General features: G+C 37.3%; 1 protein-coding gene and 1 non-coding gene across 2 annotated transcripts; both read left to right on the forward strand.

Moving 5' to 3' along the window:
• Window positions 1-1,638: 1,638 nt before the first annotated feature.
• On the forward strand, window positions 1,639-1,777 carry LOC111804587. Its single transcript, XR_002816551.1, has one exon. It is a non-coding gene; the product is annotated as a small nucleolar RNA Z247 (small nucleolar RNA).
• Window positions 1,778-13,165: 11,388 nt separating this feature from the next.
• On the forward strand, window positions 13,166-14,560 carry LOC111803764. Its single transcript, XM_023688299.1, has one exon. It carries the CDS (start codon window positions 13,166-13,168, stop codon window positions 14,558-14,560), a length of 1,395 nt encoding a protein of 464 aa, XP_023544067.1.
• The last annotated feature ends 7,930 nt before the right edge of the window (window positions 14,561-22,490 follow it).

The raw sequence follows: 22,490 nt of genomic DNA on the forward strand, positions 1-22,490 counted from the left end.
GAAGACCTATTGAGAAGAGGTGAACCACCTGGACTGGCAGCGCACCAGCTCGAACAAAGGTACTTGAGGTGGAGTCTGGAGGACATACCACCAGGGACACCGAGCCATAGGGCTCAAATCTGAGTTCAAATAAAACAAGGTAGATATACGATAGGGCTTTAGGAGGAGATTATTAGATAAATCCCTATCGAATGAATGTGATCCGAATGTGATCCCTGTTTTTTAGTTAACCATTTTTTGTTAGGTAACTACTTTTACGCTAAACCCACAAGTGAGGTAAGTGGGAAATACACGTAGAGTGGATGAGCGTTAGTTAAGTTGCTATTTACTTTTCTATTTTATGATAATTTTTTATTTAAATATCCCAACTGAATGAGAAATCAAATCATCTAGTCTTCACCAAATCTCTCCCTATCTCCTTTTACTTTACGCTTTTTCTTCGAAGAAATTTTCTTCGGCCGTTTGTTTTTCGTCGACGTTTTCCTCCCAATTGCCAGAGTCAACAACCATTCTCGGTCTACAAGTTCTCCGACACCTCCGACTTTCGATCTCTTGGGTATCTCGTTCTACGACGTTTTAGCTCTCGACTCCTTCAGTAAAGTTACTCGAATTCTTCCTATGAAGCTAAAGGAATCCTTAATTTGAAGGAAAAGAGGCCGTAGATAGGAATTCAACACTTACCCCCAATTTGAACCCGGAACGGATTTTCTTCAATTGGGAACGTTCCTGAAGTTATTTCTCTTCGTGGTCTTCTATGGAAACATTTTTTGGAGGTGCAGAAACCTATTAGGGTCGTCCTTTCTCGAAGAATACTTGTGTATCCTTGGATTGAAATTTTGAGTTTTCTTGAAGCTCTCTAATGGCGGATGGGATTGGGGGTGTTAAACGTAGAATAGATCATATCTGTATATAGTAAGATAATTGAGTGATTTACTAGTTTGTTACTAAATCTTTGATTTACTGGTTTGTTACCAAATCTATGATTTGATGGGTTTGTTACCAAATCTATGATTTCATGGTTTGTTACCAAATCTATGATGTAGAATGTAATCTTCATTATACACATCTATAAATACATGAGGTCGTGACCCATATAGGTCACTGTGCCATTGAACCTAACATGGTATCAGAACTTTTCTCCACCATCTCCAACACCGTCTCAACTACCATGGCATCGACCTTTGGCCCAATCCCTCTTCACCATGCTGTCACAATCCGTCTAAACAAAAACAACTTCATCATATGGCGCGCTCAGCTCCTCCCTACCTACAAAGTACGAAGATTATGGGCTACCTCAATGGCACCAATGCCGCACCTGCCAAGCTGGTCCCTTCCTCAACTGCTGCTGGTGCTGACCTGGTCTCTAATCCGGCCTATAATCAGTGGTATGATCAGGATCAACAGGTCCTTAGCGGCCTTCTCTCCTCCTTGTCTGAGGAGATTCTTCATGATGTGGTTGCCGCTACTACGTCCAAGGAGGCGTGGGATACCCTGCAGTGGATGTTTTCGTCGTCAACTCATGCTCGCACTATTCAGATCCGTGTTGAGCTCGCCACATCCAAGAAACGAGATCAATCTGCTGCAAATTATTTTTGCAAGATCAAAGGGCTGGCCATCGAGCTGGCTGCTGCCGGCTCTGCCTTGTAGGATCATGATGTGATCGCGTATCTTCTCGCTGGTCTTGGCTCTGACTATGATCCCTTCGTCACCTTAATGTCTACCAAGAGTGAAGCCCTCATGCTTGATGATGTGTTTGTACATCTAATGGTGTTTGAAGCTCGCCAACTACAACACCAGGCTGAACTTCAGTTAAATCCGGGATCTTCTGCCAATTATACTGGTCATGCTGAACTTCAGTTAAATCTTGGATCTTCTGTCAATTATGCTGGTCGTGGTGGTCAGCAGAAGAATCGTGGGCGTAGGGATCCTTGTCCTGGTCGTTCTCAAGGTTATGCACCCTCTCGTCCTACTAGTGATTGTCGTGGCCCTTCTGCTCGTTCTTCCTGCCAGATCTGCGCCAAAGTGGGGCATACTGCTATCCGCTGCTGGCATAAGATGGATGAATCCTATCAAGATGAACCTTGTTATGCTCCTTCTACGGCACTGGCGGCTACTTCCTCTTACAAGATTGACCCAAATTGGTACAGTAGCACAGACGCTACTGATCATATCACCAGTGACCTGGATCATCTCACTGTGCGTGAACGTTATCATGGAGGTGAACAAGTTCAAGTCGGCAATGGAGCAGGTTTGCGTATTTTGCATACTGGTCATTCTCTAATTAATACTGCTACTCGTCCTCTTGCATTGTGTAATATTTTGCATGTGCCTGAAATTTCCAAACATCTTCTTTCTGTTCATAAATTTTCTCATGATAATGACGTATTTTTTGAATTCCATCCTTTGCATTTTTCTATTAAAGATCGACAGTCGAGGAAAAGTCTTCTTGATGGGAGGTGTGAATCTAGTCTTTATCCTATTAAGCCATCCGATGTCGATGATCTCAAGCACGCCTTGGTGAGCAGATCTACTACTCACGCCCAATGGCATGCATGTCTTGGACATCCTTCATCTCAAGTAGTAAAATCAATTTCGCGTCTCAATAATATTTCGTGTGCTAGTGAGTCACCTTTGTCAGTTTGTAATGCGTGTCAGTTACCAAAAAGTCATCAGTTACCATATACTAGTTCTTCTCATAGGTCTTCGTCACCTTTGGAACTTATTTTTTTGGATGTTTGGGCCCTACACTTCCATATGTTGGGGGTTTTAAATATTATATTAGCTTCATTGATGATTTCAATAAATTTTCGTGGATATATTTGATGCATGATCGTACAGAAGCTCCTCGTATATTTTTGCAATTCCATGCTTATGTTGAGCACCTTCTAGATACTAAAATCAAATGGGTCCAATCTGATTGGGGTGGAGAATATTAGAAAATTCATAACACATCTTTCTGTTCCCTTGGAATTGCTCATCGTGTTTTGTGCCCTCACACACATCAACAAAATGGGTTTGCTGAACGCAAGCACCGTCATATTGTTGAAACTGGCCTAGTCCTTCTAGCTCATGCTTATGTACCTATTAAATTTTTGGACGACGCATTTCTTACAGCCACATATCTCATCAATCGTCTTCCTACTCGTGTCATCGATAACAAATGCCCTTCGAGCATCTTTTTCATACCCAACCAGATTACTCCTTATTAAAAAATTTTGGGTGTGCTTGTTGACCTCATCTTCGTCCTTATAACAAACAAAAGCTCTCTTTTCGATCAAAGGAATGTGTCTTTCTAGGCTACAGTTCTTTACATAAAGAGTATAAGTGTCTTGACACCGATTCTGGTCGTGTCTATGTTTCTAGAGACGTCATATTTGATGAAAATGTTTTTCCGTTCAAGAGAGCCCAACCTAGTTCTTCCTCAATCATGCAGTCGATGCATAATGCCCCTAATTTGTGCACCTTGCATTTGAGTAATAGCAGTACTAATTTGGAGAATGATCACATGCATATGTCTGTGCCTACTAACTCTTTGGATGCAGAAAATTTGGTGTCTACATCAGCTTCGGAATTGCCGCTGCAATCCTCCGCGTCGCTGCCGCGCGAATCGGCGTTGGTTGTTCTGCCAATGATTAGGGCCTCGGATCCTCCGCTAGCAGATGATATTGCGCAATGCTCGGTCGAATCCTCGGCCGCTGGTCAACCAACTGCTGTAGCATCGGTTGCTCCCCTCGCAACCGCTGATACGGCTGTCCCCTCAAATGTGGATCCTGCACCTCTACTCATCCGTATGGTACTCGATTGAAGCACAATATCAAGAAACCCAAGGTGTGTACAGATGGAACAATAACATATTCTGTAGTTCGGTCTTCTGCCTCTGAACCTACTTCACATATTACTACTATGGAGCATCCCCTCTGGCGTCAGACAATGAATGATGAATTTCAGGCACTTAAAAAAAAAATAAGACATGACACTTAGTTCCTCCTCGTGTTGGTCTTAATGTTATTAATTGCAAATGGGTTTTCAAACTCAAGCAAAAGCCAGATGACTCTATTGATCGTTACAAAGCACGCCTGGTTGCTAAAGGGTTTAAACAGCAGTATGGTGTTGATTATGATGATACTTTTAGTCAAGTTGTTAAGCCCACTACTATTCGGCTCTTATTATCTCTTGCTATTTCTCGTGGTTGGGCTATTCGAAGATTGATATTCAAAATGCTTTTCTCCAAGGCTTTCTTAATGAAGATGTTTATATGCACAGCCCCCTGAATTTGTGGATTCTCAACACCCTGGTTATCTCTGCAAGCTGGANGAGTATAAGTGTCTTGACACCGATTCTGGTCGTGTCTATGTTTCTAGAGACGTCATATTTGATGAAAATGTTTTTCCGTTCAAGAGAGCCCAACCTAGTTCTTCCTCAATCATGCAGTCGATGCATAATGCCCCTAATTTGTGCACCTTGCATTTGAGTAATAGCAGTACTAATTTGGAGAATGATCACATGCATATGTCTGTGCCTACTAACTCTTTGGATGCAGAAAATTTGGTGTCTACATCAGCTTCGGAATTGCCGCTGCAATCCTCCGCGTCGCTGCCGCGCGAATCGGCGTTGGTTGTTCTGCCAATGATTAGGGCCTCGGATCCTCCGCTAGCAGATGATATTGCGCAATGCTCGGTCGAATCCTCGGCCGCTGGTCAACCAACTGCTGTAGCATCGGTTGCTCCCCTCGCAACCGCTGATACGGCTGTCCCCTCAAATGTGGATCCTGCACCTCTACTCATCCGTATGGTACTCGATTGAAGCACAATATCAAGAAACCCAAGGTGTGTACAGATGGAACAATAACATATTCTGTAGTTCGGTCTTCTGCCTCTGAACCTACTTCACATATTACTACTATGGAGCATCCCCTCTGGCGTCAGACAATGAATGATGAATTTCAGGCACTTAAAAAAAAAATAAGACATGACACTTAGTTCCTCCTCGTGTTGGTCTTAATGTTATTAATTGCAAATGGGTTTTCAAACTCAAGCAAAAGCCAGATGACTCTATTGATCGTTACAAAGCACGCCTGGTTGCTAAAGGGTTTAAACAGCAGTATGGTGTTGATTATGATGATACTTTTAGTCAAGTTGTTAAGCCCACTACTATTCGGCTCTTATTATCTCTTGCTATTTCTCGTGGTTGGGCTATTCGAAGATTGATATTCAAAATGCTTTTCTCCAAGGCTTTCTTAATGAAGATGTTTATATGCACAGCCCCCTGAATTTGTGGATTCTCAACACCCTGGTTATCTCTGCAAGCTGGATAAGTCGCTTTATGGCCTTAAACAAGTTCCGCGTGTATGGTTTTCTCGCCTTAGCTTCAAACTATTACAACTGGATTTTACACCTTCAAAGGCTGATGTNCAACCTAGTTCTTCCTCAATCATGCAGTCGATGCATAATGCCCCTAATTTGTGCACCTTGCATTTGAGTAATAGCAGTACTAATTTGGAGAATGATCACATGCATATGTCTGTGCCTACTAACTCTTTGGATGCAGAAAATTTGGTGTCTACATCAGCTTCGGAATTGCCGCTGCAATCCTCCGCGTCGCTGCCGCGCGAATCGGCGTTGGTTGTTCTGCCAATGATTAGGGCCTCGGATCCTCCGCTAGCAGATGATATTGCGCAATGCTCGGTCGAATCCTCGGCCGCTGGTCAACCAACTGCTGTAGCATCGGTTGCTCCCCTCGCAACCGCTGATACGGCTGTCCCCTCAAATGTGGATCCTGCACCTCTACTCATCCGTATGGTACTCGATTGAAGCACAATATCAAGAAACCCAAGGTGTGTACAGATGGAACAATAACATATTCTGTAGTTCGGTCTTCTGCCTCTGAACCTACTTCACATATTACTACTATGGAGCATCCCCTCTGGCGTCAGACAATGAATGATGAATTTCAGGCACTTAAAAAAAAAATAAGACATGACACTTAGTTCCTCCTCGTGTTGGTCTTAATGTTATTAATTGCAAATGGGTTTTCAAACTCAAGCAAAAGCCAGATGACTCTATTGATCGTTACAAAGCACGCCTGGTTGCTAAAGGGTTTAAACAGCAGTATGGTGTTGATTATGATGATACTTTTAGTCAAGTTGTTAAGCCCACTACTATTCGGCTCTTATTATCTCTTGCTATTTCTCGTGGTTGGGCTATTCGAAGATTGATATTCAAAATGCTTTTCTCCAAGGCTTTCTTAATGAAGATGTTTATATGCACAGCCCCCTGAATTTGTGGATTCTCAACACCCTGGTTATCTCTGCAAGCTGGATAAGTCGCTTTATGGCCTTAAACAAGTTCCGCGTGTATGGTTTTCTCGCCTTAGCTTCAAACTATTACAACTGGATTTTACACCTTCAAAGGCTGATGTCTTTCTTTTGCATTTTTAACAAGACGGGCATTTAGATGTATATCCTCATCTATGTTGATGACATTATTATCATCAGCTCATCTTTTACGGCTACTGAGAAACTTCTTATACAGCTTCAGGATNCCGCTGATACGGCTGTCCCCTCAAATGTGGATCCTGCACCTCTACTCATCCGTATGGTACTCGATTGAAGCACAATATCAAGAAACCCAAGGTGTGTACAGATGGAACAATAACATATTCTGTAGTTCGGTCTTCTGCCTCTGAACCTACTTCACATATTACTACTATGGAGCATCCCCTCTGGCGTCAGACAATGAATGATGAATTTCAGGCACTTAAAAAAAAAATAAGACATGACACTTAGTTCCTCCTCGTGTTGGTCTTAATGTTATTAATTGCAAATGGGTTTTCAAACTCAAGCAAAAGCCAGATGACTCTATTGATCGTTACAAAGCACGCCTGGTTGCTAAAGGGTTTAAACAGCAGTATGGTGTTGATTATGATGATACTTTTAGTCAAGTTGTTAAGCCCACTACTATTCGGCTCTTATTATCTCTTGCTATTTCTCGTGGTTGGGCTATTCGAAGATTGATATTCAAAATGCTTTTCTCCAAGGCTTTCTTAATGAAGATGTTTATATGCACAGCCCCCTGAATTTGTGGATTCTCAACACCCTGGTTATCTCTGCAAGCTGGATAAGTCGCTTTATGGCCTTAAACAAGTTCCGCGTGTATGGTTTTCTCGCCTTAGCTTCAAACTATTACAACTGGATTTTACACCTTCAAAGGCTGATGTCTTTCTTTTGCATTTTTAACAAGACGGGCATTTAGATGTATATCCTCATCTATGTTGATGACATTATTATCATCAGCTCATCTTTTACGGCTACTGAGAAACTTCTTATACAGCTTCAGGATGATTTTGCCATCAAGGATCTTGGTATTTTGAGTTATTTTCTTGGGATTGAGGTCCGCTATACTTTCAATGGACTTATTCTGACACAACATAAATACATTCAAGATTTATTGTCTAGAACCAATATGCTCACCTCCAAAGGTGTGCCCACACCTATGCTTCCTAGTGAGAAGTTGTTATTGGATGGTGGTGAAAAGCTCTCACCTGAGGATACTACTCGCTATCGGAGTGTCGTTGGTGCTCTCCAATATTTATCTCTGACACATCCTGATATATCCTTCTATGTCAACAGAGTGTGTCAATTCATGTCCTCCTCGACATCTATGGGCGGCAGTCAAAGAAATTCTCTGTTATCTGCATGACATTATTGATATGGGTTTGTGTCTTACAAAGTCCAGCACTGATTTGTTGAGTGCCTTTTCGGATNATGTTATTAATTGCAAATGGGTTTTCAAACTCAAGCAAAAGCCAGATGACTCTATTGATCGTTACAAAGCACGCCTGGTTGCTAAAGGGTTTAAACAGCAGTATGGTGTTGATTATGATGATACTTTTAGTCAAGTTGTTAAGCCCACTACTATTCGGCTCTTATTATCTCTTGCTATTTCTCGTGGTTGGGCTATTCGAAGATTGATATTCAAAATGCTTTTCTCCAAGGCTTTCTTAATGAAGATGTTTATATGCACAGCCCCCTGAATTTGTGGATTCTCAACACCCTGGTTATCTCTGCAAGCTGGATAAGTCGCTTTATGGCCTTAAACAAGTTCCGCGTGTATGGTTTTCTCGCCTTAGCTTCAAACTATTACAACTGGATTTTACACCTTCAAAGGCTGATGTCTTTCTTTTGCATTTTTAACAAGACGGGCATTTAGATGTATATCCTCATCTATGTTGATGACATTATTATCATCAGCTCATCTTTTACGGCTACTGAGAAACTTCTTATACAGCTTCAGGATGATTTTGCCATCAAGGATCTTGGTATTTTGAGTTATTTTCTTGGGATTGAGGTCCGCTATACTTTCAATGGACTTATTCTGACACAACATAAATACATTCAAGATTTATTGTCTAGAACCAATATGCTCACCTCCAAAGGTGTGCCCACACCTATGCTTCCTAGTGAGAAGTTGTTATTGGATGGTGGTGAAAAGCTCTCACCTGAGGATACTACTCGCTATCGGAGTGTCGTTGGTGCTCTCCAATATTTATCTCTGACACATCCTGATATATCCTTCTATGTCAACAGAGTGTGTCAATTCATGTCCTCCTCGACATCTATGGGCGGCAGTCAAAGAAATTCTCTGTTATCTGCATGACATTATTGATATGGGTTTGTGTCTTACAAAGTCCAGCACTGATTTGTTGAGTGCCTTTTCGGATGCTGATTGGGCCGGGAATCCTGATGATTGTTGAAGCACTGGAGGCTACGTGATCTTCTTTGGTGGCAATCTTATCTCTTGGAGTTCGAGGAAACAATCGATAGTTTCTCGTTATAGTACGGAGGCCGAATATAAGGCAGTTGCTGATGCCACTGCCGAATTAATTTGGATCCAAGTTCTCTTGCGTGAGCTTGGGATCTCGCAAGCGCGAGCGCCTAACATGTGGTGTGACAACATTGGTGCCACCTACCTGTCCGCCAATCCAATCTTTCATCGACAGATGAAGCATGTTGAGGTTGATTATCACTTCGTTCATGAACGAGTATCGACTCATCAGCTTGATGTTCGACTCATATCTTCCAAGGATCAGCTCTCCTTCTTTTAGCAATTTTAGGCGCAATCTGAACTTAGTAGTACATCGTCCAGATTGAGGGGGGTGTTAAACCTATAATAGATATATAGTAAGATAATTTAGTGATTTACTAGTTTGTTACCAAATCTATGATTTACTGGTTTGTTGCCAAATCTATGATTTGATGAGTTTGTTACCAAATCTATGATTTACTGGTTTGTTGCCAAATCTATGATTTGATGAGTTTGTTACCAAATCTATGATTTCATGGTTTTGTTACCAAATCTATGATTTTTTTGTTACCAAATCTATGATTTTTTTGTTACCAAATCTATGATTTCAGGGTTTTGTTACCAAATCTATGATTTCATGGTTTGTTACCAAATCTATGATTTAGAATGTAATCTTCATTACACACATCTATAAATACATGAGGTGGTGACTCATATAGGTCACTGTGTCATTCAACCTAATAGGGGGAATGGTTTCTAGGCACTTTCAGACTCTATTCCTTCATAGGACTTGTGGGTAATCTTGTTTAGAAGCTATAGGAACAAGTTTGAAAGAAAATGGTGGGTAATTGCTCTCGAATTTGGAAGATATCTGAGAGTAAGAGACCCAAAATCTAAACACTTATTGCCAATGACTGGGAGCTTGACCTTGCTTGATTCTTGTTCCAAACGATTGCCCCAACTTCAGAATTTATAGGGGAAACTTAAACCGACATTGAGAGCTCCAGAATCGTCGTGAATTGTCGATTGGATTTTCTGAAAAATCCATCGAAAAATATCTACTTCGATCAAAGCCTCACCGACCTTTGTTTTGAATCCTAGCCGTTGGATGTGACGATCCGTGAGTGTTCTAGAATTTATACTAGTTTGGAGGAGATCCAACGACTGAGAGTCGAGATTTGAAGGATTTTTTTGCAGAAGGCACGGTGAAGTTTCTGATCTTTTAGCAGAATGGCAAACCCGTAATTATCCTTAACTTCAAGGGTATTTTGGTAATTTGCCACTTTTTTTTTTTTTTTTTTTTTTTNTTCCTTGTTTAAAATCCTCAAATTCCTTGTCCATAAAGAACTAAAAATGGGAGAATTGTTTTAAAATTTGGAAAAATTATCTTTTTTTTGGTCCGTTATGCATAAAAACTTTTTCAAAGGTCTTGAATCCTTATAATTTCTGACGAGGGCATTGAGATTGCATAAAGATGGCTTACTTAGGCCCCTTACCGTTGCTTGAGTCTCTTAATTCCTTTTCTTCAATACTTTAAACCTCTCGTAGGCACCTTAAACATACTTGACCATCACTTGTCTATGGACCCTAATGTTTAAGAGTGGTGATGTATTAATGAACCTCCAAGTTTTTATTAAATTTACAATTTACCTCTCATTTTTATAGACTAATTTTAGAATTTTTTTTTTATTCTTAATTATAATTTCCTAGTGTGCAAAGTAAACGTGCCCAATTTTTATTTCTCATAATGAATTTATAGGGTACAAGTTTGAAACAATAATAAATCTTTTGGGGAAAGTAGATATGCATTTATTGACGTTACAACACCTTAGCCTAAAAAGTCTTAATTACCCGTGAATATGAGTTAACCACGCACAAGGACCACTCACCTAAGGCAAGAGAGTTGCGCCAGCTGTGTGACACATGGCACATGTTAATTGGATTGTTTAAATCCTACGAGTACATTTAATTCTTGAAAGCCTAAAAACTTTTACGATTATTCTCATAACGACATGTGGCGCATTCTCATTGGCATGCTGGATCAACATGTATGTTGTCGTTAGTGCTGCTGGATCAACATGTGCGTTCCAGACTAGTAGTGGGATGTACTCCAGCCGTTGGTTCTATTGGAGGTGGTGCAACTTGGAGTGGTACAACTTGAGGCGACACAGTTGCGTCTGTCCTAGTTACTGATCCTTCTCGAGGTGGGCTCTCTTTAGCCTCACCTCTTCCCATACCTCTAATAGGGGGTTGTCCCCTTTCTCATCTTCCTCTTTCACGTCCTCTGGGCGGAATGGTTCTAGAAACTAAGATAATTCTATTTAAGTCTATCGTTTACTAACCTAGCAATATCATATTACACACTATCAAAATCATAAAATATAGCAAACATATTATAGCGAAATTAAATCAAGCATCATGATGCAATAATGATATAATTATAGCTCATCAATTTTTCATTCTACATAACATTAATACTTAGTGTGGATCACAATAAATATCATTAAAACATTTCTCTTTTCTTATCTTATGTATGGCATACCTGACGATGAGGGGGTACCGACGATTGGACCATGGAACATGTCAAGTGTCACGGTCATGCTTGTTCAAGGCATGCTCGTTACATACCGAAACCCTTAACCTGTATCACTTTATCGATTTCCTTTACTGCTTTCATGTTATATTAATTTCCTTCTTGTTTTTTTTCTAGGAGTATGACATCTTGGCAAAATCATGTCTATGCATGGTAGACATGAAATGCCCGAGAATGTACTATAGGGAGATGCAACTAGTTGTCAAATTCTCCCTACCCGAAAAGCTATATGTTATTTAAGTCGTTGTTGTTGTCTTTTTCTTGTATGCCATATAACATCATTTGCAATCTCTCTCAACCTTGCTTTCAAACTCTTTCAAAATCTATTTGCCCCCGCTTTCGAAAATTTTCTTCTCAAATTGAGGTTAGAGGCTTGAACATACGTTACTGCCCCTTGGTAGTTTATAAATATTTTAAACTTAGGAGTATTTTGGTAATTTGTCATTTTTAGAATATTTTATAATTATAATTTTTTTTAAATATCATTTAATTTTTTTTTTCTTTTTTGTCATTTTTTCCTGGTTTAAAATCCTCAAATTCCTTGTCCACAAAGAATTAAAAATCGGAGAATTGTTTTAAAATTTGGAAAAATTATCTTTTTGAGCTTTAATGCTTAAGTTTTGGAACCCTTTTTCAAAATTATGCATAGAAGCTTTTTCCAAGGTCTTAAATCCTTATAATTCCTTACGAGGGCATTGAGAATGCTTACTTAGGCTCCTTACCGTTGCTTGAGTCTCTTAATTCTTTTTCCTCTATAGTCTAAACCGCTCGTGAGCACCTTAAACATATTTGAGTGGCCTAAACTTTACTTGGGGTCGTACAATATCTTTAATATAACTAAAAGTAACTATAATTTTGATTGGTATTTCTAGATTTAAATCAATATTGAATGCATTAATTTTTACCTAAATGTTCCAATTTTTATTTTCAATAATAAAATTCTTAAAAGTAAAGATTTGAAACAAAGTTGTTATGCATTTAGTGACATTAAAACATCATAGTACCATAGTGTACAAAGTCTTTATTAGGTGAAGGACAAATTAGGGAGGAAAGTGTGGGAGGGAGTAGAGAAAAATATCTGTATGAACATTTAACCTATATGTATCGACAATTTCAAGAACATTTTCTAATTGTTAGAATAAAACCCGTTAGACTAAGCTTTGATTATTTTAGTTTACCTCATTTTATTTAAAACATTGCATTTTTAACCCATTAGACAATTCTAAGTTCTAAAATTTAGACTTAGCTTAGTAGCTCACGTACCTATGGCTCGGTCTACCTCGACTCTACTAAATCATTATATCCATAATCTTGAGAATTTGAAGCCGGTTTATGGCTAAAGCTCTTTGTTGAAATTGACTTCTTGGGTTGATACTAATGCTAGAAAATTTCAAATAGCTAATTCAACTTTAATTCCGAATTTTATATTTAATAGTTTTTATGGTATTCATTCTTACATTGTTCTATCTTTTAAAAAGCACCTAATGAGGTTGTATTGATTTGTTTAGTGTCTTAGCCAATTCAATCACAATGACATATTAAATAAATTAAACTTGGTATTGATTCGATAGTTTTTACCTTAAAGTCTTTTTCTAGTTGGCATCTCTAGATATTAATTGTATCGTCCAACTACCTTATTTAATATCATCTTACAATTTTGATTTATTGATCTAAGTTTAAAATTTATCTATAAATAGAACTTTTGGTTTTAATATCAAACTACAACCACCAAGAGTGAAAACTTTCTAAGAAATACAAGAAAAAGGAGAAAATGGTGCTCCCAAGGTACGTGGCTTTCAAATCCAAGGCAGATGACTTGTATTTGAAGTACGTAAAAGAAGATGTTCAAATTCATGGATACATCAAATATGATGCATATAATGTGATGACCCCTTACACAAAGTATGAAGTTGAGTCTGCTAAAGTTGGCAAAGGCTACGTGAATATAAGGTGTTGTTACAACAACAAGTATTGGGTTTGTCCTTCAATAAATACTCGATATGTGGTTGCAGTAGCTGATGAACCAAATGAGGATCAATCCAACTGGGCATGTACGTTGTTTGAACCCATATTTGATTCGGATCATCAAGCCTATCGAATTAAGCATGTCTACTCTGGTTACAATACGTGCAGTTGGAGGGATGGCTCAGTTCGGGACAGATGCTTGTATATGGGGTATTCAACTCCAGATGGCAACCTCAGCGATCTTCATATTGCTGTAGATTGGGAATCATTCTATGTTTTACCTAAATATGTTGCATTTAAAGTTGAAAATGGAGGTTACCTTCGGGCATGGAGGTTTGAAGATCATCCATATCTCCAATTTTCTGCTAATGATATTGGAGACCCAACCGTCGGAAATGAAGTTTCAACCACACATGATGGAAATGTTCGCATCAAGTCAAATTACTTTGGAAAATTCTGGAGACGAAGCCCTAATTGGATTTGGGCAGATTCACATGACACCACTGCAAGTAATAAAGATACATTATTTTGGCCCGTAAAAGTTGAGAACAACATTGTAGCGCTTCGTAATTTAGGTAACAATCATTTTTGCAAGAGGCTCTCAATGGATGACAAGACAAATTGTCTTAATGCTGATGTCCCCACCATCACTAATGAAGCACGCATGGAGATACAAGAGTTGGTTCTTTCCAGAAGCATCTATAATGTCATATTTCATCTTTTGGATGCACGAATTTATGGACAACATGTCATCACCATGACCAGTGGAGATGCTAGCAATGATACCAATAAAGAAAACACTGTAGGTATGAAGCTCCATTACACGGTTTCTGAGAGTAATACATGGACCTCAACTATTTCTGCTAAACTCGGTATACAGACATCAATTCAAACGGGTATTCCACTAATTGCAGAGGGAAAAATTGAAATGTCTGCGGAGTTTTCTGGTGAATATACATGGGGAGAAACTAAATCAAACTCATCTGAGATAGAGACGGTTTACACTGTAACTGTGCCACCCATGTCTAGGGTGAGAGTGAGTCTACTTGCAACAAAAGGTCATTGTGATATCCCATATTCGTATACTCAACGTGACACTCTTATGAATGGGGACCAAGTGACTAATTATTACGATGATGGAATTTATACTGCCGTCAATTGCTACAACTTCAAGTATGAGACCAAGCAAGAGCCGTTGTAAGGCGTTTCCTTGCACTATTATAAGTATTTGGGTCGATGCAAATCATTCCCTCTTAGTTATAATCTAGGAGGTTGACTTTAAATAAGGTTATCAACCATCATAAATAAGATTGGTGGAACCCAAATATGATCTTTTATCGTTTATATGTTCTCTCTATTGTCACAATAGTGACAAAAAATTACCACCTTTTTTTTCATTGCAATATATGTATTAGTACAAGAAATTTCCTCTCAACCTTTCATCTTAAGGCTAAATACTTAAAATTGTAAATATTTCATAAATAATTTGTTAAAAATCAAACGTTTGAAATGCAATAAATTCGAACATATAAAAATAGTCTCATAAGAATTTTTATAAAATTAAATTAAATTTCAAACTTTAGATAGAACTACAAAAATAATAAAAATTTTCATAACATATGGGACAAAATTGGTTGCACCTAATTTTAAAAAGCGTGGTTGTGCATTAATGGACTCTCCAAGTCTTTATTAGATTTACAATTTTCATCCCATTTTTATTGGACTAATTTTAGAATTTTTTTAATTCTTAATTATAATTTCGGAGCGTGCAAAGTAAACGTGCCATAATGAATTCATGGGGTACAAGTTCGAAACAATTATAAATCTTTTGGTGCAAGTAGATATGCATTTATTTACATTAAAACTTCTTAGTGTAAAAAGTCTTAATTACACCTGAATATGAGTTCACCACGTGCAAGGACCACTCACCTAAGGCAAGAGAGTCGCGCTAGCTGTGTGACACATGACACAAGCTAATTGGATGATTCAAATCTTGCGAAGTGCGTTTAATTCTCGAAAGCACAAGAACTTTTATGATTATTCTCATAACGACATGTGGCGCGTCTTCATTGGCATGCTTGATCAACATGACGGCAAGAGAGTCGCGCTAGCTGTGTGACACATGACACAAGCTAATTGGATGATTCAAATCTTGCGAAGTGCGTTTAATTCTCGAAAGCACAAGAACTTTTATGATTATTCTCATAACGACATGTGGCGCGTCTTCATTGGCATGCTTGATCAACATGACGGCAAGAGAGTCGCGCTAGCTGTGTGACACATGACACAAGCTAATTGGATGATTCAAATCTTGCGAAGTGCGTTTAATTCTCGAAAGCACAAGAACTTTTATGATTATTCTCATAACGACATGTGGCGCGTCTTCATTGGCATGCTTGATCAACATGCGTGCCGTCATTAGCGCTGTTGGATCAACATGCGCGTTCTCAGACTAGTAGTGGGATGTATTCCAGTCGTTGGTTCTGCTGGAGGTGGTGCACTTGGAGCGGTACAGTTTGAGGCGGCACAGTTGGGTCTGTCCTAGTTACTAATCCTTCTCGGGTGGGCTTTCTTAGCCTCTCCTCTTCCCCTACCTCTATTAGGGGGTTGTCCCCTTTCTCGTCTTCCTCTTTCACGTCCTCTAGGCGAATGGTTTTAGAAACTAAGATAATTCTATTTAAGTCTACCATTTACTAACATAACCATATCATATTACACACTATCAAAATCGTACAACATAGAAAACATATAATAGCGAAATTAAATCAGGCATCATGATGCAATAAATGATATAATTATAACTCATCAATTTTTCATTCTACATGACATTAATACTTAGAGTCGATCACAATAAATATCATTAAAACATTTATCTTTTCTTATTTTATGTATGACATACGTGACGATGACGGGGTATCGACGATTGGACCATGGAACATGTCAAGTGTCATAGTCATGCTTTTCCAAGGCGTATTGTCCATGGCCGCATACCTGTTACATGCCGAAACCCTTACCTTGTATCACTTTTTTGCTTTCCTTTACTGCTTTCATGTTGTATAACATCTCGACCAAATCATGTCTACGCCTAGTAGACATGAAATGTCCCAGAAATGTAGTAGAGGGAGATGTGACTAGTTGTCAAATTCTCCCTACCCAAAAAACTATATGTAATTTAAGTCGTTGTTGTCTTTTTCTTGTATGCCATATAACATCATTTTCAATCTCTCTCAATCTTACTTTCAAACTCTCTTTCAAAATCTCTTTACCCCCACTTTCTAAAACTTTCTTCTCAAATTAGGGCAAGAGGCTTGAGCATACGTTGACCAGCTCACCGTAGTTTATAAATATTTTTAACTTAGGGGTATTTTGGTAATTTACCATCTTAGAATATTTTATTATTATTTTTTGGAAAAGATTCATTTTTTTTTTCGTGGTCGTCCTCATTTTTTCCTTGTTTAAAATCCTCAAATTCCTTGTCCATAAAGAATTAAAAATCTGAGAATTGTTTTAAAATTTAGAAAAATTATCATTTTGCCCTTTATACTTGTGGTTTTCAAAGGCTTTTCAAAGTTATGCATAGAAACTTTTTCAAAAGGTCTTGAATCCTTATAATTCTTTACGAAGGTATTGAGATTCCTTACTTAGGCCCCTTACCGTTGTTTGAGTCTCTTAATTCTTTTTCCTCTATAGACCTCTCGTAGGCACCTTAAACATATTTGAGTTGCCTAAACTTTACTTGGGATCGCAATATCTTTTATACAACTAAAAGTAACTATAATTTTGATTATTTCTAGGTTTGAATCAATGTGAATGCATTAATTTTGACCTAAATGTTCGAATTTTTATTTTCAATAATAAATTCTTGAAGTAAAAGTGTGAAACATTAGTAAATATTTTGGTAAAAGTAATTATTTATTCAGTGACATTAAAACACTATAGTGTACAAAGTCTTAATTAGGTTAAGGACGAATTAAAAAAAAAAAGATGAAATGCACAAACTATCTTTTAAAACAACTTATCATGACCTTGAGTTCTTTTTAATCTGGGCATGGGTTGGATATGAAGTCCTTTCCCACATACAACTCATACATGTGCACATGGACCCACCAGACGGGCTCGTATGCATACCCTTGGCCCTGACTTGTTAGGCTAAATGTGCTGACGCGTTGCTAGACACCATGAAGGGAAAGACCCGTATGATATCATGACAAACATAAATATCGATTGTATGCGTATATACTAATATTGCGTAACGAAAAAGTATCACGATGCACGTGACATACATAAATGCATGAGGCTTTTATGGCTTAAAATTATAGCCTACAATAAGAATCATTTCGTTCTTCCTTTTATTCATGTCATAGTACACATATGAGTCATGTATGCATAGTCACTCATCATGGCTTTCATCTTGCATCATCATTGGTATAGTATAATCTATAACACTGTTTCACATTGCATGACATAGCATAACATACATAGCATTCTATATCATACTTATTATGACATATCATGCTGTGTGAAAAGAAGAACTATTAATAGTGCCTTATGGTCAAAGTTAGATTACTGTGAAAGGTACACGTGTCCTAATTTTTATTTATGATAACAAAATTTTAACGTAAAAGTTTGAAACGTTAATAAAATTTTAGGTGAAATTAGTTATGCATTTAGTGACATTAAAAAGACCATCGTCTATAAAGTCTTAATTAGGGGAAGGATGAATTAAAAGAAAAGATGAAATACACCAACTATATTTTTAATTGAGCATTTCTTGTAATGGTGTACATGGTACTATATCGTATCGTTGTAGTCTGTGCATCTATACTAATCATAACGAGAAAGTATCCTGATATATGTGAACATACAATATCACATTCATCAATGACATAACGTTTTATCATATTAAGACATATCTCATAGTAACAATGCATAATATCATAATAAGCAAACATATCAATCACAAGATACAACACATGCAAGGATTGTTTGAATAGAAATATCCACAATTTATCTAACAAAACAATAGTGAAGCCACTTATGTGGATAGCTTAAGTTGAAGTCACTATTTAATACTTGAAGTTAGTCCGAACTCACCCCTTGAAATTTAAGTTAACTTAAATGATTCTCCCCACTTCTTTATTTATAGCTCAAGAATTGTTTGAATAGAAATGTCCACAATTGAGCTAATTTTGAGTTTAAGTATCCCGACAATTTGCCGAAAAAATCCTCTCTATTAGTTACTTGCTAACTTTACCTTTGACTTCTGACCATTGGATCTATAGCCTATTGTATCTAAGTGTTGTGATTAAAATTTTGGGTGATGCAGACGGTTGAATTTTCATAAGCTTCGAATTTGATATAATTGGTCGGTTCTTGAAGTTTCTTAATAAAATGAGTATCAATTTTCTACTAGGTATTTTGATAATTTTCCACTTTTTTAATATTTTATTTAAACAATACAATTTTTTTAAAAAATCCATTAATACTTTATGTCATTTTGGTTTTTGGAACATTTTTAAGTTCCTTTTCCTTGAGGAGTTAAAATTCTGAGAATTTTCTTTATGCTAATTAAGCCGGAAGCTGATTTTCTTCAATTGAGCACGTTCTTGAGATTAATTCTCTTTGTTGTCTTCTATGTAAATACTCCTTGAAGGTGCAAAAACTAGATGAAATTGTTTGTAGGGTCGGATTCAATTTTTAAGCTTACTTTGAACTTCTTCAACAGCGGCAATGATTGAGGGAGTGAATTCTATGTTCTTTCAACACTCGATTCCTTCATAAAACTCATGAGTAATCTTGTGTAGAAGCTGTAGGAACAAGTTTCAAGGGAAACGGTGCACAATTGCTCTGGTATTTACAAGAAATCTGAGAGTAGGAAACCCAAAAACTAAACGGTTATAACTCACGAGTGGGAGCTTGACCTTGCTCGATTCTTGTTCCTATGAATGCCCCAACTTCACACTTTATACAAGAAGCTTAAATCGATGTTAAAACCTCCATAATCATCGTAATTTAGATTGAGTTTTCTGGATTTCTCATCGAAAATATTCTCTTCGATTAGTGAGCAACCGATCTCCAATTTGAAATTTTGTCGTTGGATGTGATGAGTTGTGCCTTCTCTAAAACATACTCAAATTTTGTGAAGATCGAAGAGATTTTTTTATCACTTCTCACAGCCTATCTGATTTTCTGATAAGTGACATTTTCCTAATTATCCGGAAGTTAAGGATATTGTGTTTAATTCTCATATTCGGAATATTTTGTTATTTTTTTCTGAAAAATTAAATTTTTTTTTTAAATTCTTGGCCTCGTTAGTCATTTTTCTTATTGTCCACCTTGAAATGCTTTTGCTTAAAATCTGGAAAGTTCCTAAAAAATTGAAATTTTTTTTTTCCTACTGAAACCATTTATATATCCATTAATAAATGATCTCAAAATATACTTTTCTTTGTATTATGGCACATAACTAAGTCATCAATAAAACTTTTAGCCGATATTTCTTCTTATTTTTATATCTCTTGTTCTTTGTGTCATATTGATCGAGTGTATGTGTTATTGTATGGTCCTAACACTTTTAGATTACCTTTAACTTTACTTTGGGTGTTATAAGATACCTTACCTGTATTTATTGTAATTAATTTAATTACATTTATACACAAGGGCCATCATCCTCACCTAACTTGAGTTTGAATTTTTCTAAAACAAATGACTCGAAAGTGGGAACACACCTCACTTAAGTTTGAATTTAAATATTAGAAATTTCAAATATGAAAGGACTAAATTTGAATCAATATGAATGTATTGTTAAACGAACACGACTCTCCACAATGGTATGATATTGTCTACTTTGAGCATAAGCTCTCGTGGCTTTGCTTTGGGCTTCCCCAAAAGGCCTCATACGAATGGAGTTAGTATTCATCACTTATAAACCTATGATCATTCCCTAAATTAGTCGGATGTGAGACTTCCATCATCCAACACCTCTCCTCGAACAAAGTGTGTCTCCCCTTAATCGAGCCTCGACTCCTTTTGGAGATCTTTGTTCGATATTTGAGAATTTACCAATCTATTGGTACGACTAAGTTTAGGGCATGGCTCTGATACCATGTTAAACGAACACGACTCTCCACAATGGTATGATATTGTCCACTTTGAGCATAAGCTCTCGTGGCTTTGCTTTGGGCTTCCCCAAAAGGCCTCATACGAATGGAGTTAGTATTCATCACTTATAAACCTATGATCATTCCCTAAATTAGTCGGATGTGAGACTTCCATCATCCAACACCTCTCCTCGAACAAAGTGTGTCTCCCCTTAATCGAGCCTCGACTCCTTTTGGAGATCTTTGTTCGATATTTGAGAATTTACCAATCTATTGGTACGACTAAGTTTAGGGCATGGCTCTGATACCATGTTAAACGAACACGACTCTCCACAATGGTATGATATTGTCCACTTTGAGCATAAGCTCTCGTGGCTTTGCTTTGGGCTTCCCCAAAAGGCCTCATACCAATAGAGTTAGTATTCATCACTTATAAACCTATGATCATTCCCTAAATTAGTCGGATGTGGGACTTCCATCATCCAACATGTATTACTAACTCCTACCGATGGAAAGAGACATTAAAACACCCTAGTGTACATTAGCGAGCTCCTACTAATAGCAATATTTAATTATTATGGTAAAAGTTTATAAATTCTTTATGTCATTATTATTTTCGATAATAAATTCTTAAGGTAAAAATTTGAAATATTAATAAATATTTTTGTGATCGTAGTTATGCATTTAGGTGAAGGACTAATTAAAAGAAAAGATGAAGTACACAAATTATACTTTTGTAATATAGTTTTCTTCTAGGATTACATCCCTAATGGAACGGAAAGTGTGGAAGAGAGAGAAAATAATATGTATGAACCTTTGAACTATATGTATCGACAATTTCACGAACATTTTCTAACGGTTGGAGTGATACCCATTAAACTATGTTTCGTTTATCTTAGTTTGCCTCGTTATTAACTCTCAAAATTAATCTCTTAGTTTGGTTTGTTCTTCTTTCTTTCCTCTTAACATATCCATTCTTGTGTCGTTTTTAGAACAAAAGAAAGAATATAAACTATTCAATCTAAAAAAAACCTGAAATGAGGTTGTATTGATTTGTTTAGCGTCATAGTCAATTCAACCATAACATACGAAATAAATTAAACTTGGTATTGTTTTGATAGATTTTAACCTAAAGTCCGGCATCTCTACGAATTGATTTTATCTTCCCAACTACTTCATTTAATGTCAGTCTTTAAATCATATTGTTATATAGTTCAACACTTTGATTTATTGGTCTAAGTTCTAAAATCTATCTATAAATAGCCATTCTCGTTTTAATGTTAAAGCACAACCACCAAGAGTGAAGACTTGCTAAGAAGCACAAGAAAAACGAGAAAATGGTGCTCCTAAGGTAGGTGGCTTTCAAATCCAAGGTAGATGACTTGTATTTGAAGTATGTAAAAGAAGATGTTCAAATTCATGGATACATCAAGTATGATGCACATAATGTTGTGACCCCTCACACAAAGTATGAAGTGGAGCCTGCTAAAGTTGGCAAAGGTTAAGTGAATATAAGGTGTTGTTACAACAACAAATATTGGGTTTGTCCTTCAATCAACATTCGATATGTGGTTGCAGTAGCTGATGAACCAAATGAGGATCAATCTAACTGGGCGTGTACGTTGTTTGAACCCATCTTTGATCCGTATCATCAAGCCTATCAAATTAAGCATGTCTACTTTGGCTACAATACATGTAGTTGGAGGGATGGCTTAGCTCGAGGCAGGTGCTTGTATATGGGGTATTCAACTCCAGACACCAACCTCTGGGATCTTTATGTTGCTCTAGATTGGGAATCATTCTATGTTTTACCCAAATACGTTGCATTAATGGAAGTTACCTTCAAGCATGTTGGTTCCAAGGCCTTCCATATCTCCAATTTTCTGGTGATGATATTGGAGATCCAAAGGTGGGAAATAGAAGTTTCAACCATAAATGATGGAAATGTATGCATTAAGTCAAACCACTTTGAAAAATTCTGGAGACAAAGTTCATATTGAATTTAGGCAGATTCAAATGACACCACTGGAA

Source organism: Cucurbita pepo, chromosome LG10 (assembly GCF_002806865.2).
Source record: "Cucurbita pepo subsp. pepo cultivar mu-cu-16 chromosome LG10, ASM280686v2, whole genome shotgun sequence".
Classification (NCBI taxonomy): domain Eukaryota; kingdom Viridiplantae; phylum Streptophyta; class Magnoliopsida; order Cucurbitales; family Cucurbitaceae; genus Cucurbita; species Cucurbita pepo.

Bases quoted from the DNA above. Each gene is read 5' to 3' on its own strand.
- LOC111803764 (XM_023688299.1), top strand. From the start codon at position 13,166: ATGGTGCTCCCAAGGTACGTGGCTTTCAAATCCAAGGCAGATGACTTG.